At 38.8% G+C, this 13,595-nt stretch overlaps 1 protein-coding gene across 13 annotated transcripts in view; it reads left to right on the forward strand.

Annotated features, from left to right (window-relative positions):
• CCDC150 (coiled-coil domain containing 150) overlaps positions 1 to 13,595 on the forward strand; it is a 139,919-nt gene that overhangs the window by 9,157 nt on the left and 117,167 nt on the right. For all 13 annotated transcript variants that reach the window (XR_012421328.1, XR_012421329.1, XR_012421332.1 and 10 more), the window contains exons 3-5: positions 9,944 to 10,164; positions 10,266 to 10,444; positions 12,050 to 12,118. Coding sequence is in view for 10 of the 13 variants with exons in the window: in XM_065525809.2 (XP_065381881.1) it covers positions 9,944 to 10,164; positions 10,266 to 10,444; positions 12,050 to 12,118 (469 nt within the window). In the remaining 3 variants the exon portion in view is untranslated. The remainder of the gene's footprint in view (positions 1 to 9,943; positions 10,165 to 10,265; positions 10,445 to 12,049; positions 12,119 to 13,595) is intronic.

Consider the following 13,595-nt stretch of genomic DNA (forward strand, 5'->3'; position numbering starts at 1 on the left):
ATTTAACTCTCTAATCCATCTTGAATTAATTTTCGTATAAGGAGTAAGGAAAGGATCTAGTTTCAGCTTTCTACTTATGGCTAGCTAATTTTCCCAGCACCATTTATTAAATAGGGAATCCTTTCCCCATTTCTTGTTTTTGTCAGGTTTGTCAAAGATCAGATGGCTGTAGATGTGTGGTATTATTTCTGAGGGCTCTGTTCTGTTCCATTGGTCTATATCTCTGTTTTGGTACCAGTACCATGCTGTTTTGGTTACTGTAGCCTTGTAGTATAGTTTGAAGTCAGGTAGCGTGATGCCTCCAGCTTTGCTCTTTTGGCTTAGGATTGTCTTGGCAATGCGGGGTCTTTTTTGGTTCCATATGAAGTTTAAAGCAGTTTTTTCCAATTCCGTGAAGAAAGTCATTGGTAGCTTAATGGGGATGGCATTGAATCTATAAATTACCTTGGGCAGTATGGCTATTTTCATGATATTGATTCTTCCTATCCATGAGCATGGTATGTTCTTCCATTTGTTTGTGTCCTTTTTTATTTCACTGAACAGTGGTTTGTAGTTCTCCTTGAAGAGGTTCTTCACATCCCTTGTAAGTTTGATTCCTAGGTATTTTATTCTATTGTGAATGGGAGTTCATTAATGATTTGGCTCTCTGTCAGTTATTGGTGTATAAGAATGCTTGTGATTTTTGCACATTGATTTTGTATCCTGAGTCTTTGCTGAAGTTGCCTATCAGCTTAAGGAGATTTTGGGCTGAGACGATGGTGTTTTCTAAATATACAGTCATGTCATCTGCAAACAGGGACAATTTGACATACTTAATTATGTACCTAATTATCACACCTTAAATATTTAACATGTTTTATGTATCACTTGTTTCTACATAACAAGAAAAGGTTTATGAAAAATCCATATTAAAATAAACAACAATTAAAAAGTCAGTGGTCCTCATTTATCCCACATTGGTCTCATCTTTACCTAATAACAAGAAATATATTTAAAATTGGAATGGTTAATAAATGCTTGTTAACTAAAGAGTCTATTCTTTTTTCTATTTTTATAGTTTATTTTTAATTGACAATTGTATATATTTATGGGGTAAAATGTAATGCTATGATGCATGCATACATTGTAGAATTATTGAATCAGGCTAATTAACATATCCATAACCTCACATACTTATTTCCTTGTGGCAAAAGGATTTAAAATTACTCTTTTAAGAATTTTGAAATATGCAATACATTATTATTAATTATAGTCAATGTACTTTGCAGTGGATCGCTAGAACTTATACCTCCTCTTAAACTGGAGCTTTGTACTCTGATGAACAATCTCTTCTTTCCCTGTCTACCTCCTCACCTTTACCCAGCCTTTGTTAACTACTGTTCTACATTCTACTTGTGTGAGTTTGATTTTTTAAGATTTACATATAAGTCAAATCATGCATATTTGTTTTTCCATGCCTGGCTTATTTCCCTGTTGATGGGCATTTAGGTTGTTTCTATATCTTGGCTATTGTGAATAGTGCTACAGTGAACACAGGAGTGCATATATCCCTTTAACATACTGATTTCAATTCCTTAGGTTGTGTATCCAGAAGTGGGATTGCTGGATCCTATGACAGTTCTGCTTTTAGTGTTTTGGGGACCCTCCATACTGTCTCCAAAATGGCTATACTAATTTACATTCCCATCAACTGTGTACAGGGGATTCCCTTTTCTCAGTACCCTTGCCAACTTGTTAGCTTTCATCTTTTTTATAATAGCCATTCTAACAGGTGTGAGGTTTTCTCATCGTGGTTTTAATTTGTATTTCCCTGATGATTTGTGATGTTGAGTATTTTTTTTAATGTATCTGTTGGCCATTTGTATGTCTTCATTTGAGGAATGTCTATTCTGGTTTTTTTGCCCATGTTTAAAAAATAAGGTTGTTTTCTTATTATTGAGTAGTTTGAGTTTCTTGTATATTTTGAATATTAGTCTTTTATCAGATGTATGATTTGCAAATATCTTCTCCCAATCTGTGAGCTGTCTCTTCATTCTGTTGATTGTTTCCATTGCTGTGCAGAAGCCTTTTAGTTTGATGCATTCCTGTTTGTCTATTTTTGCTTTTGTTGCCTGTGCTTTGGGAGTCATATCCAAGAAATCATTGCTGAGACCAATGTCAAAGAGGTTTTCCCTTATGTTTTCTTCTAGTAGTTTTAGTTTCAGGTCTTATGTTTTACATTTGTCTTTAATCCATTCTAAGTTGATTCTAGTATATGGGGTGAAATAAGGGCCCAATTTCATTCTTCTATATATGGATAGCCAGTTTTCCTAGTACTTGATTGAAGAGACTGTCTTCAGTCATTGTGTATTCTTGGCACCTTTGTTGAAAATCAATTGACCATAAATGCATAGGTTTATTTCTGGGCTGCCTATCATATTTTGTTGAGATATGTGTTGTTATGTAGAAATGTTTAGATATACAAATACTTACCATTGTTTTACATTTGCCTACAGTATTCGGTACAGTAACATGCTATACCGGTTTATAGCCCAGGAGATATAGCCTAGGTATGGAGTGGGCTATAGCATCTATGTTTGTGTAAATATACTCTATGATGTTTGTACAATGACAAAATCACCTAACAACACATATCTCAGAATGTATCATTGTCATTACATAACTCATTACTGTATTTGTGTCATACTCAATTTCTTTCATCAGCCTTTTAGAGTTTTCATTGTACAGATCTTTCACCTCCTTGGTTAAACTTATTCCTCAGTATTTTTTTTTTTTGATGCTCTTATAAATGGGATTATTTTCTTAATTTCTTTTTCAGATAGTTCATTGTTAGTGGATAGAAATGCTACCGACTTTTTGTATGTTGATTTTGTATCCTGCAACTTTACTGAATTCATTTATTGTAATTGTTTTTTGGTAGTGTCTTTAGGGTTTTCTGTACATAAGATTTTGTATGTCTTCAACAAAAAGAGACAATTTCACTTCTTCCTTTCCTGTTTGGATTTCTTTTATTTCTTTTTCTTTTCTAATTGCTTTGGCTAGGACTTAAAACAGTGCATTGAATGGAAGTGGTAAGAATGGTCATCCTTATCTCAGTCCTGATCAGAAGCTTTCAACTTCTCACCATTGAGCATGATGTTAGCTGTAGGCTTATCATATATGGCCTTTATTATGTTGAGGTACATTCCTTCTATACCTTTGATGTTGAGAGTTTTTATTATGAAACTATTGAATTTTGTTAAATGCTTTCTCTGCATCTATTGAGATGATTATATAGTTTTTATCCTTCTATTAATACAGTAGATCACATTTATTGATTTGCACATGTTGAACTGTTGTTGCATCTCAGGGATGAATCTCACTTCATCGTGGTGAATGATCCTTTTACTGTACTGTGGAATATGGTTTGGTAGTGGGTTTTTTTGTTTGTTTTTGTTTTGTTTGTTTTTGAGACTGAGCCTTGCTGTGTCCCCCAGGTTGGAGTGCAGTGATGCAGTCTTGGCTCACTGCAACTTCTGCCTCCCAGGTTCAAGCAATTCTCCTGCCTCAGCCTCCTGAGGATTTGGGATTACAGGCATGTGCTACCACGCCTGGCTAATTTTTGTATTTTCAACAAATACGGGGTTTCCCCATGTTGGTTAGGCTTGTCTCAAACTCCTGGTCTCGTGATCTGCCCACCTCGGCCTTCCACAGTGCTGGGATTACAGGCGTGAACCACCGTACCAGCCACTGATGTTTTTATTGATAATTTTTGCATCTGTGTTCAGGAATATTTACCTGTAATTTTCTTTTCTTTTAGTGTCTTTGTCTGCCTTTAATTTCAGGGTAATGCCGACCTTGGAAAATGAATTTGATGTATTCCCTCCTCTTCAGTTTTTTGACAGCTTGAAAAGAATTGGTATTCTGCATTAAATGTTTGGTAGAAATTCGCAGTAATGCCATCTGGTACTGGGTTTTTATTTGATAGGAGGAAACTTTTTATTACTGATTCAATCTTCTTACTCTTTATTGGCCTGTTCAGATTTTCAGTTTCTTCATTATTCAGTCTTGGTAGGTTACATGTTTCTAGGAATTTATCCATTTCTTCTAGATTATCCAATGTGTTCTCATTTTGCTGTGTGGTTATTCTGAGGATTGCAAAAAAACACAATAGGCTATTTTAAAGTGATAACAATTTAATTTTTACTGCATGCCCGAACTCCACACTTTCACTCTCCCTGCTCCCACTATTTATGTTCTTAATGTCACAAATTACATGTGTTTATAATGCATATCTCTTAGCAAATTATTGTAGCTATGGTTGTTTTTATTAGTTTTGTCTTTTAACCTGTATACTAGAGATATAATTGATCAATAACCTGCTATTACAGCATTAGAGTGATTCGAATTTGACAGTGCTTTTATTAGTGGTTTTTATGCTTTGTTCTTCCTTCAGCTTGAAGAACTTTCTTTAGCTTTTCTTGTAAGGTAGTGGCAATAAACTCCTTCACCTTTTGTTTGTCTGAGAAAGTCTTTATTGCTCCTTTGTTTTTGAAAGATAGCATTGCTGAGTATAGTATCCTTGGCTGACAGTTTTATTTTTCTTTCGGGATTTTGACTATATATTCCACTTTCTTCTTGCCTACTAGGTTTCTGTTGAAAACTTCATTGATAGTCTAATATGGGTTCTCTTGTATGTAACAAGCTACCTTTCCCTTGATGCTTTTAAAAATCTTTGTCTTTAACTTTTGACAATTTGATGATAATGTGTCTGCATTGGTCCATTCTGCATTGCTATAAAGGAATACTTGAGACTGGGTAATTTATAAAGAAAAGAGATATATTTGGTTCATAGTTCTGCAGGCTGTAAAAACATGGTGCCAGCAACTACTCAACTTCTGTTGAGGCCTCAGGAAGCTTACAATCATGGTGGAAGGCAAAGGCGGAGTAGGTGAGTCACATGGTGAGAGAGGGAGGGAGAGAGAGGAGGAGGTGCCAGGCCCCTTTAAACAACCAGTGTGAACTAACAGAGTGAGAAGTCACTCATTACCATGGGAAGGGCACCAAGCCATTCATGAGGGATCTGCCCCCATGACCTAACAGCTCCCACCAGGCCCTACCTCCAACAATGGAGATCACATTTCTACATGAGATTTGGAGGGGACAGACATCCAAACTATGTCATTCCACCCTTGGCCCCCAAATCTCATGTTCTTCTCATACTGCAAAATATAATCATCCCTTCTCGATAGTACCCTAAAGGCTTAACTTATTCCAGCATTAATTCAAAAGTCCCAAATCTAAATTCTAAAGTCTCATCTGAGACTCAAGGCAAGTTCTTTCCACCTATGAACCTGTAAGACAAAATGAAAGTTATTTACTTCCAAGATATAATGTGGTACAAACATGGGGTAAACATTCCCATTCCGAAAGGAAGAAATTGGCTAAAAGAAAGGAGCAATGGGTCCCACAGTTTAAAGCTCAAAAACAATCTTTGACTGTGTCCCATATCCTGGGCACACTGGTATGCCAGATGGGCTAGCAAAGCCTTGAGCAGCTCTGCCCCTCTGGCTTTGCAGGTTGCAGCCCCCGTGGCTGCTCTCAAGGGTTGGAGTTGAGTGCCTATGGCTTTTACAGGCTCAGGGTGAAAGCTGCCAGTGGCTCTGCCCTTCTAGGGTCTGGAGGGTGGGTTCATTCCCACAGCTCCCCTGAGCAGTGCCCTCAGGTGGGCCATTTGTGGGGACTCCAGTCCCATATTTCCCTTAAGTGCTGCCCTAACAGAAGCCTGTTGTAGGAGCAGAGCCTTTGCAGAGAGCTTCTGCATGGGCACCCACACTTTCTCATACATCCTCTGAAATCCAGTGGGAAGCTGCCAGACCTCCTTCATTCTTGCATTCCGCATGCCTGCAAGCTTAGCACCACATGGAAACTACAAAGGCTTATGGCCTATATCCTCTGAAGCAGTGGCCTGAGCTATATTTGGGGCCCTTTGAGCCTTGGTGAGAGCTGGAACAGCCAGGATGTGGGGAGCACTCCTGAGGTGGTACAGGGCAGTGACACCCAGTCCCCAAAACCATTCTTTCATCCTAGGCCTCTGGGCCTGTGATGAGAGGGGCTGCTTCAAAGATTTCTGAAATGCCTTCAGAGCCTTTTTCCCATTGTGTTGGCTATTAGCATCTGGCTTCCTTTTAGTCATGCTAATCTCTCTAGCAAATGGTTGCTCCACAGGCCACTTGAATTCCTTTCCTGAAAATGTTCTTTTGTTCTCCACCACATGGCTAGGCTGTAAATTTTCCAAATTTTTATATTGTGCTTCAATTTTCAATATAAGTTTCAACCTTAAGTCATTTCTTTGCTCCTATATCTAATTGTAGACTGTTAAAAGCAGCCACGTCACTTCTGGAGCGTTTTACTGCTTACAAATTTCTTCTGCTTGATACCCTAGGACATCACTCTTTTTTTTTTTTTTTTTTTTTTTTGAGACGGAGTCTCACTCTGTCACCCAGGCTAGAGTGCAGTGGCCGGATCTCGGCTCACTGCAAGCTCCGCCTCCTGGGTTCACGCCATTCTCCTGCCTCAGCCTCCTGAGTAGCTGGGACTACAGGCGCCCGCCACCTTGCCCGGCTAGTTTTTTGTATTTTTTAGTAGAGATGGGGTTTCACCGTGTTAGCCAGGATGGTCTCGATCTCCTGACCTCGTGATCCACCCGTCTCGGCCTCCCAAAGTGCTGGGATTACAGGCTTGAGCCACCACGCCCGGCCTGACATCACTCAGATCCCTAAGGGCATGGACACATTGACACATTGCAGCCAAGTTCTTTGCTAGGGTGTCACATGGGTCACCTTTACTCTATTTTCCAATAACTTCCTCATTTTCATCTGAGACCTCATCAGCCTGTCCTCTGTCTATATTTCTTTCATCTGAGACCTCAGCAGCGTGTCCTCTATCTATATTTCTGTTGGCATTTTCATCACAACTACTTAAGTCTCTGAGAAGTTCTGCTTTCCCTCGTTTTCCTGTTTTCTTCTGAGCCCTCCAAACTCTTCCAATCTCTGCCCATTACCCAGTTCCAAAGCTGCTTTTACATTTTCAAGTACCTTTATAGCAATGCCTCACTATTTGTTTCCAACTTTCTGTGTTAATCTATTTTGTGTTTCTTATAAAGGAATACTTAAGGCTGGGTAATTTATAAAGAAAAGACGTATATTTGGCTTATAGTTCTGCAGGCTAAAAAGCATGGCACCAGCATCTGTTTACCTTCTGATGAGGGCCTCAGGAAGCTTACAATCATGGTGGAAGGCCAAGGGGGAGCAGGCGAGTCACATGGTGAGAGAGGAAGTGAGAGAAAGAGGATGAGATGCCAGGCTCCTTTAGATAGCCAGCTCTTCTGTGAACAAAAAGTGAGAACTCACTCACTGCCAAGCCATTCATGAGTGAGCCGCCCCATGACCCAGATAGCTCCCACTAGGCCCTACCTTCAGCAATGGGGATCACATTTCAACATGAGATTCGGAGGGAACAAACGTCCAAACTATATGAGTGTCTAAGTATGGGACTGCAGAACTCTGAATTTATCTTATTTGTTGTCCTTTGGGTTTCTTGGATCTGGATTTCTATGGCCTTCCCCAGGCTCGGTAAGTTTTTTGTTATTATGTCTTCGAATATGTTTTCTATTCCTTTCACTTTTCCTTCTGCAATTTTGATAATGGGCATATTGTTCTGTTGATGGTATCTCATAAATTCCATAAGCTATCTTCACTCCTTTTCATTTTTTTTTCTTTCTGCTCCTCACATTGGATGATTATCAGTGACCTGTCATCAGGTTTACTTATTCACTTCCACTTGATATAGTCTGCCATTGAACCCCTCTATTGAATTTTTTCAGTTCTCTTACTGTATTCTTCAGCTATATGATTTGTTGGGTAATTTTTTATACTTTCTTACTGTCTTTTGTTGAAATTCTGTTTGTTCTTGCATTATTCTCCTGACCTTGGCGAGCATCTTTATGACCATTATTTTGAATTGCCTCTTGGAAAAACCACATATCTCCATTTCAGTAGGATTGGTTTCTGGAGATTTGTCTTATTCTTTTATTTGGAACATACTTTCCTATTTCTTCATTTTTTTAAAAAACTTTCTGTGTTGGTTTCTGTACATTGAGTAAGACAGTAACCTCTCCCAGTCTTGTCAAACTGGCTCTCATGTAGGAGATCTTACCAATTTGTACAGCCAGAAATTATAATGTGTCTCTCAAATCTCTGTGTTTGTACAACCTGATTTTTCTGTTTTTGGTGGCCCCAGAAGATTAAGATGTGCCGAGTCTCGTTAGTACCATGAGAGCAGTAAGACAGAAGCCACGGTCTCTAGATGCAGCTGAAAATGTTAGAGTATTAGATGCATGTTCCAGTTCCTTCTATCCTCAGGGTGAAGCTGAGAGCAGGTATTTATCCCTTACTGCACTAAAGCAGGCATTATCTATCTGCACTAAGGCAGGCATTTCTCTCTCTCTACTCTAAGCCAGGGAGAAGCTCTGTGGCAAATACCTATACTACTGTCATTCAGACTACATCCGCTGAGGGTATGGGCACTGGGAGTGGGCCCGTTGTATGTCTACCTTTTTGTTTTCTGCGGTCTAGAGAGACTTGGAAATACACAGCCAAATCAGCTTCCAGAGCTGGGTGGCTAAGGAGGTAGTCCTTGTATGAGAGCTGTAGAAGTTATGTCACTTGATGAGTGGACAAACTACTTTTAGGAAGCCTCTATAGACTTGGAGTTATTGCTAGGGCAAGCTAGGGGAGAAGTCTTGGCAAGTACCAAGCTCTCATTTAGGCTGCCAGAGGTGTATTGTTTGCCTGCCCCGTTAATTCCCTGATGCAAGTTAGTTAGAAGCCAGACCATCAAGTATTCACTGGGAGAATGTACAGAGAAATCCTTTTTAGTGAAAAACGGAACTGTGTGTTTCAGCACTTTCTCCGCACTGCTTCCAAGAGGTGTAGTCCCTGGAACTGCTTGCACTCCTGTTTAAAACCACCTCTTAGTTTTGTGATTTGGGAAGATTCTCATATGAGACTCTTGTATTCCTAATCCTTTCTGTCCCTAGAGCTACAAGGTTTAAAATGCAGTCCCTCAAGTAGAAGCTATAAAAGTTGGGGCGCTTGATGCATGGAAAAAGTTTTTCCAGGAGGAATTGGTAGACTGTAGTTATTGACTGAGTGAGCCAGGGGAATAGGCTTGGGGGCTGCCAAACTCCTGTTTAGGCTGCCACAGGTTATGTTTGTCAGCCCAGTTAATTCCCTGATGCAGGCTTGTGTGAAACTCAACTGGTAACAGCAGCAGTTGACAGAGTACATTGGCAAACTCCTTCCAGGCAGAAACTGGGAGCTTTGAGTTGCAGGCCCTTCTCTATCCTGATCCTGGGGGATGAAGCCTCTGTAAGTGCCTACACACCCATGTATAATCACCTCTTTGTTCTGTGGTCTAGGGAGACTCGGGTATGCCTAACCGCTTCTGCTCTTAGAGGCAGGTGAACTAAGAGCCATACTGTGGGGAATCTTAGAGTTAGGGTGCTAAATATGAGGTCCAAACCCTTCTCTCCTCAGGGAGAGAATACGTGTTGGGATACCTTCTTAATTGGATGGCACAGTGCCTGGAGTGAGGTTTGGACCTGAGTCTGCCTCAGCTTTTCCTACCTAGTCAATGTGGATATTTTCTCAGTTACCAGATACAGAAGAGTCTCTCAACTTGTTTCTGACTTTCCCTCAGAGGGAATTGATCTGTGTCAATTAATCAATTCTCAGAGGGAATTGATTAGCATGTCCCTACGTGGAGGGAGAGTCAGAAGCCCACCCTGTTGGTGGGCTCCAATTATTATTCTTATTGGAAATGTTACATTGACTCAGTTTTGGGCATTACTGTAGTAGAAATTGCATTGCATAATATTGTTATTTTGGGATCTTTGTCCCAGAGGCTATTTGGAGGCTCCAAACTGTTTAGAAGACCTGGACAGCCAGAAAGTCATTAGTCCTATCCAAAATGAAGCAATTTGTGCAGGAAAAACAGATATTTTATGGAAGAACTGTGAGTTTCTGGTAAATCGAATGTGTCGTCTTGAAAGCCTCATTCAGTCCTTGAAGATGAACATCTTCCGGCTGCAAACTGAAAAGGATTTGAATCCTCAGAAAACAGGTATAGAGATAAGAATCATCAGAAATGTCCTGTGTAGGTGCTTGATTTTCTTTACTGACCTTCTTTCTGCTGCTTGATGCCCCTCTTGTGCTCTCTGGTAGCTTTTCTGAAAGATCGACTGAATACAGTACAGGAAGAGCATTCTAAGGACCTGAAGCTGTTGCATCTTGAAGTTATGAATTTGCGCCAGCAACTGAGAGCTGTAAAAGAGGAAGAAGACAAGGCACAAGATGAGGTGCAAAGGTTGACTGCCACCCTGGAGATTGCCTCGCAAACAAAGGTTTGAGTCTAAGAGTTCTGAAGTGTAAACACACTGTTAGGCGTTAGCTGGTGGAGGCAACAGACCTATGACACTGACTTTTAAAAATAGGTGATGTCGATATGAGGATTCTTGGCATTTGACATTTGGCATGTTGATTTGAGGATTCTTGGCCTATTAGATTTGCACTGTACAACCCTTACCCCATACAAGTGATTGTGTGGGTCCAGAGGTATGAGATGGAGCTTGTGCTCTTCAGGAACTCATATGCTAGTTGGGAGAACACGCCACAGCATGAAAAATTAAAAAAGGAAAAAATAAGTATAGAAAGTGTTACAGAACAGTATAGTATAGGACAAAAAGTGAATATTGCCGAGTAAGGGCTTTGTGTTCAGACATGTTTGAGAGGGTGAGGATGCCCTATCTGGAATAGATTAGGCAGGCTTCAGGGAAGGGATAGGACCTTTAGAAGCAAAGTATAGGGGTGAGGACATTTCAAGGAGCACACGCAGAGGCAGCAAAGAATAAGGACTACTTGGAAAAGAAACTAACAGTGTTGTTCTCCCTTCATGGGCTAGGCAATGTAATAGATGTTCAATGTGTTATTTTGTTTAATCTTTGCAAAATCTTGGGTGAATAGGATATTATTGTCCCCATTTTTTAGCAATGATAGTACTGGGTCCCTGGGCTAAGTCACTTGTCCAAGATCACACATGCCTGTTGTCTTCTTGTTACCCAGGTTTGAAACTGGGTCTTTCTACTGGGTACAGCTAGGAGAAATCTATAAATTAGCCTTACAAGAGTGAGGATTTGTTTGTGGGAAATAAGTTGGATATTAGCTAGCAGTGACATTATAGAGCATCTGAAAATCAGGAATAATTAGTAGTTGGGGTTGATCCTATGGGGAGTGATTAAGATTTTTGATATGGAAGTGACATAATGAAAACAGGAAAACAAATTTAACAATATATAGGAGAGAAATTGGAGGCAGGGAAACCAATTAGGAATCCATAGCATTATTTGAGGCGTGAGCCAAATTAGGTCTGATCTAGGGTTGTGGCATTTGAAAGGAAAGAGAAATGTTCTGTAAAAAAAAAAAGATATGCTAGAATATGGTGCTGGGAAGGACTGAAGGCAGTAAAGAAGGCAAAGATGGTTCTGAGGTTTTACATCTGAGATTGTGGTGCCATTTATCTTAATAAAAAAGAATAAGTAGGGAAAGCTGTGTTTTTCATCCTCCGCTTGTAAGCACGAATAATATTTGAAGCTGGAAAAAACAGAATTCTTTAAAAAATTAAGAATATATCCTGTAAGTAAAATGTCTGTCAATTACCAGATTGACCTCTAATTATTGAATTTTATATAGGAGGTGGGTGCAATTAATCACTGTTTATGATATAAAAGAGGAAATTATAGAAATCATGTATCAAAGTAATAAAATAGCTTTCCTGTTAAATAACTCATGGTAATAATTACTTCAGACTTATAACAAAGAGTATTTATAACCATATTAAAAATAGCATTTATAGGTTGCCAGAAAAAAACCTGATTTGATCTGATATACCGATAGACAATTTCTTCCTGTCATTTCAGATTATTTAGAATCTTTTCTCCTTCTACTTTTAGAAGAATGCAGCCATTGTTGAAGAGGAACTGAAGACCACAAAACGTAAAATGAACCTTAAAATTCAAGAGGTAAGACAAAAAGATGGAGGGTGGAGGAGGTGTTGGAATTGCAGAGGGGAAATCAAGACAGCAGAAAGAAAGAATGAAAAGAAACCTTTGAAGAAGAAAATATGTGACTATGTAGTAGGAAGACTTTAAAAATATGCCACATTGAATTCAAGTGAAAGTGCCTGCCCTTACATGACATTAAGACTTCCTTTTACCTCAATACTGGCATGAAACTAGAAATAAAAAATAAATGCTTTGTGAGCCAGGAAGGAATAGTTACCACTTGTGGCTGCCCATATACTATAGTTAAGTGGACACTTTCATGCAAAGGCCTTTTAAAGTTGTATTTAAAATAAAAAACTATTAATAAGTCTGTTCATCTAATTTTACCTTAAACTTTCATTTCAGCTTGTTTTTAGTAGATAGCAGATTGAGAAATATGAAGTAGGTGGCTGCTAAAAGCTGTTGGACTAAAAATTTGCAGCTGAAAACAGTGGAAGAATCAGTAGAATTACTAACTCAGTATACTCTGGCAGTGGCCTGAAACCTCAATATTCCCTGACATAATAGTATTAATAATTGATGTTCAAATCAAATGGGTCAAATTATATTTAAAAGATTCTGTTAATACAAAATAGAGAAGTAGACATACTTTTTAGGAAAATTCTTATGCAAAACTATTTTTAAGGTTATAAATTTTAGTGCTTAGGTGGTAAGCATAGGTATTTGGAAAATTGTATTATATTAAGTACTTTATTTGCCAGTAATTACTGATAAAAGCTTGATTGTTCATAGTTAGAATGTATTAAGTTTATTTTTAAGGTATTTTAATAGACCATTTTTAGGGCAGTTCTAGGTTCACAGAAAAATTATGCAGAAAACACAGAGTCCTGTATACCCCTCTCTACACTACCGCAGTTTCACTATTATTAACATCTTGATTTAGTATGGTACTTTTGTAACATTTGATGAGCCAATATTGAGCCATCATTTAGTGAAATATGTTAAGATTCACTATTCATCATGTTGTAAAGTTGTATGGGTTTGACAAATGCATAACACCATATATTTATCATTACAGGATCACACAGAATAGTTGCACTGCCCTAAAAATGTCCTGTGCTTCACCTACCCCTCCCTCCTCATGTCTTCTCCTGAGCCCCTGACAACCACTGATCTTTTTATTGTCTCTCTAGTTCTGTTATTGTTGGAATCATACAGTATGTATGTAGTCTTTTTGTACTGGCTTCTTTTATAACATATGGGCTTAAAGTTCCTTCATGTTTTTTCATGATTCAGTAACTCATTTCTTTATATAGCTGAACAATATTCTGTTGTATGTACCGCAATTTGTTTATCCATTCACCTATTGAAGGACATATTGGTTGCTTCCAGTTTTTGGCAATTATGAATAAAGCTGCTATAAACATTGTGTGCAGGTTCTTACATAGACATAAGTTTCCCACTCATTTGGGCAAATATAATACCTAGGAATGCA

The sequence above is a fragment of the Macaca fascicularis genome, chromosome 12, assembly GCF_037993035.2.
Source record: "Macaca fascicularis isolate 582-1 chromosome 12, T2T-MFA8v1.1".
NCBI classification, from domain to species: domain Eukaryota; kingdom Metazoa; phylum Chordata; class Mammalia; order Primates; family Cercopithecidae; genus Macaca; species Macaca fascicularis.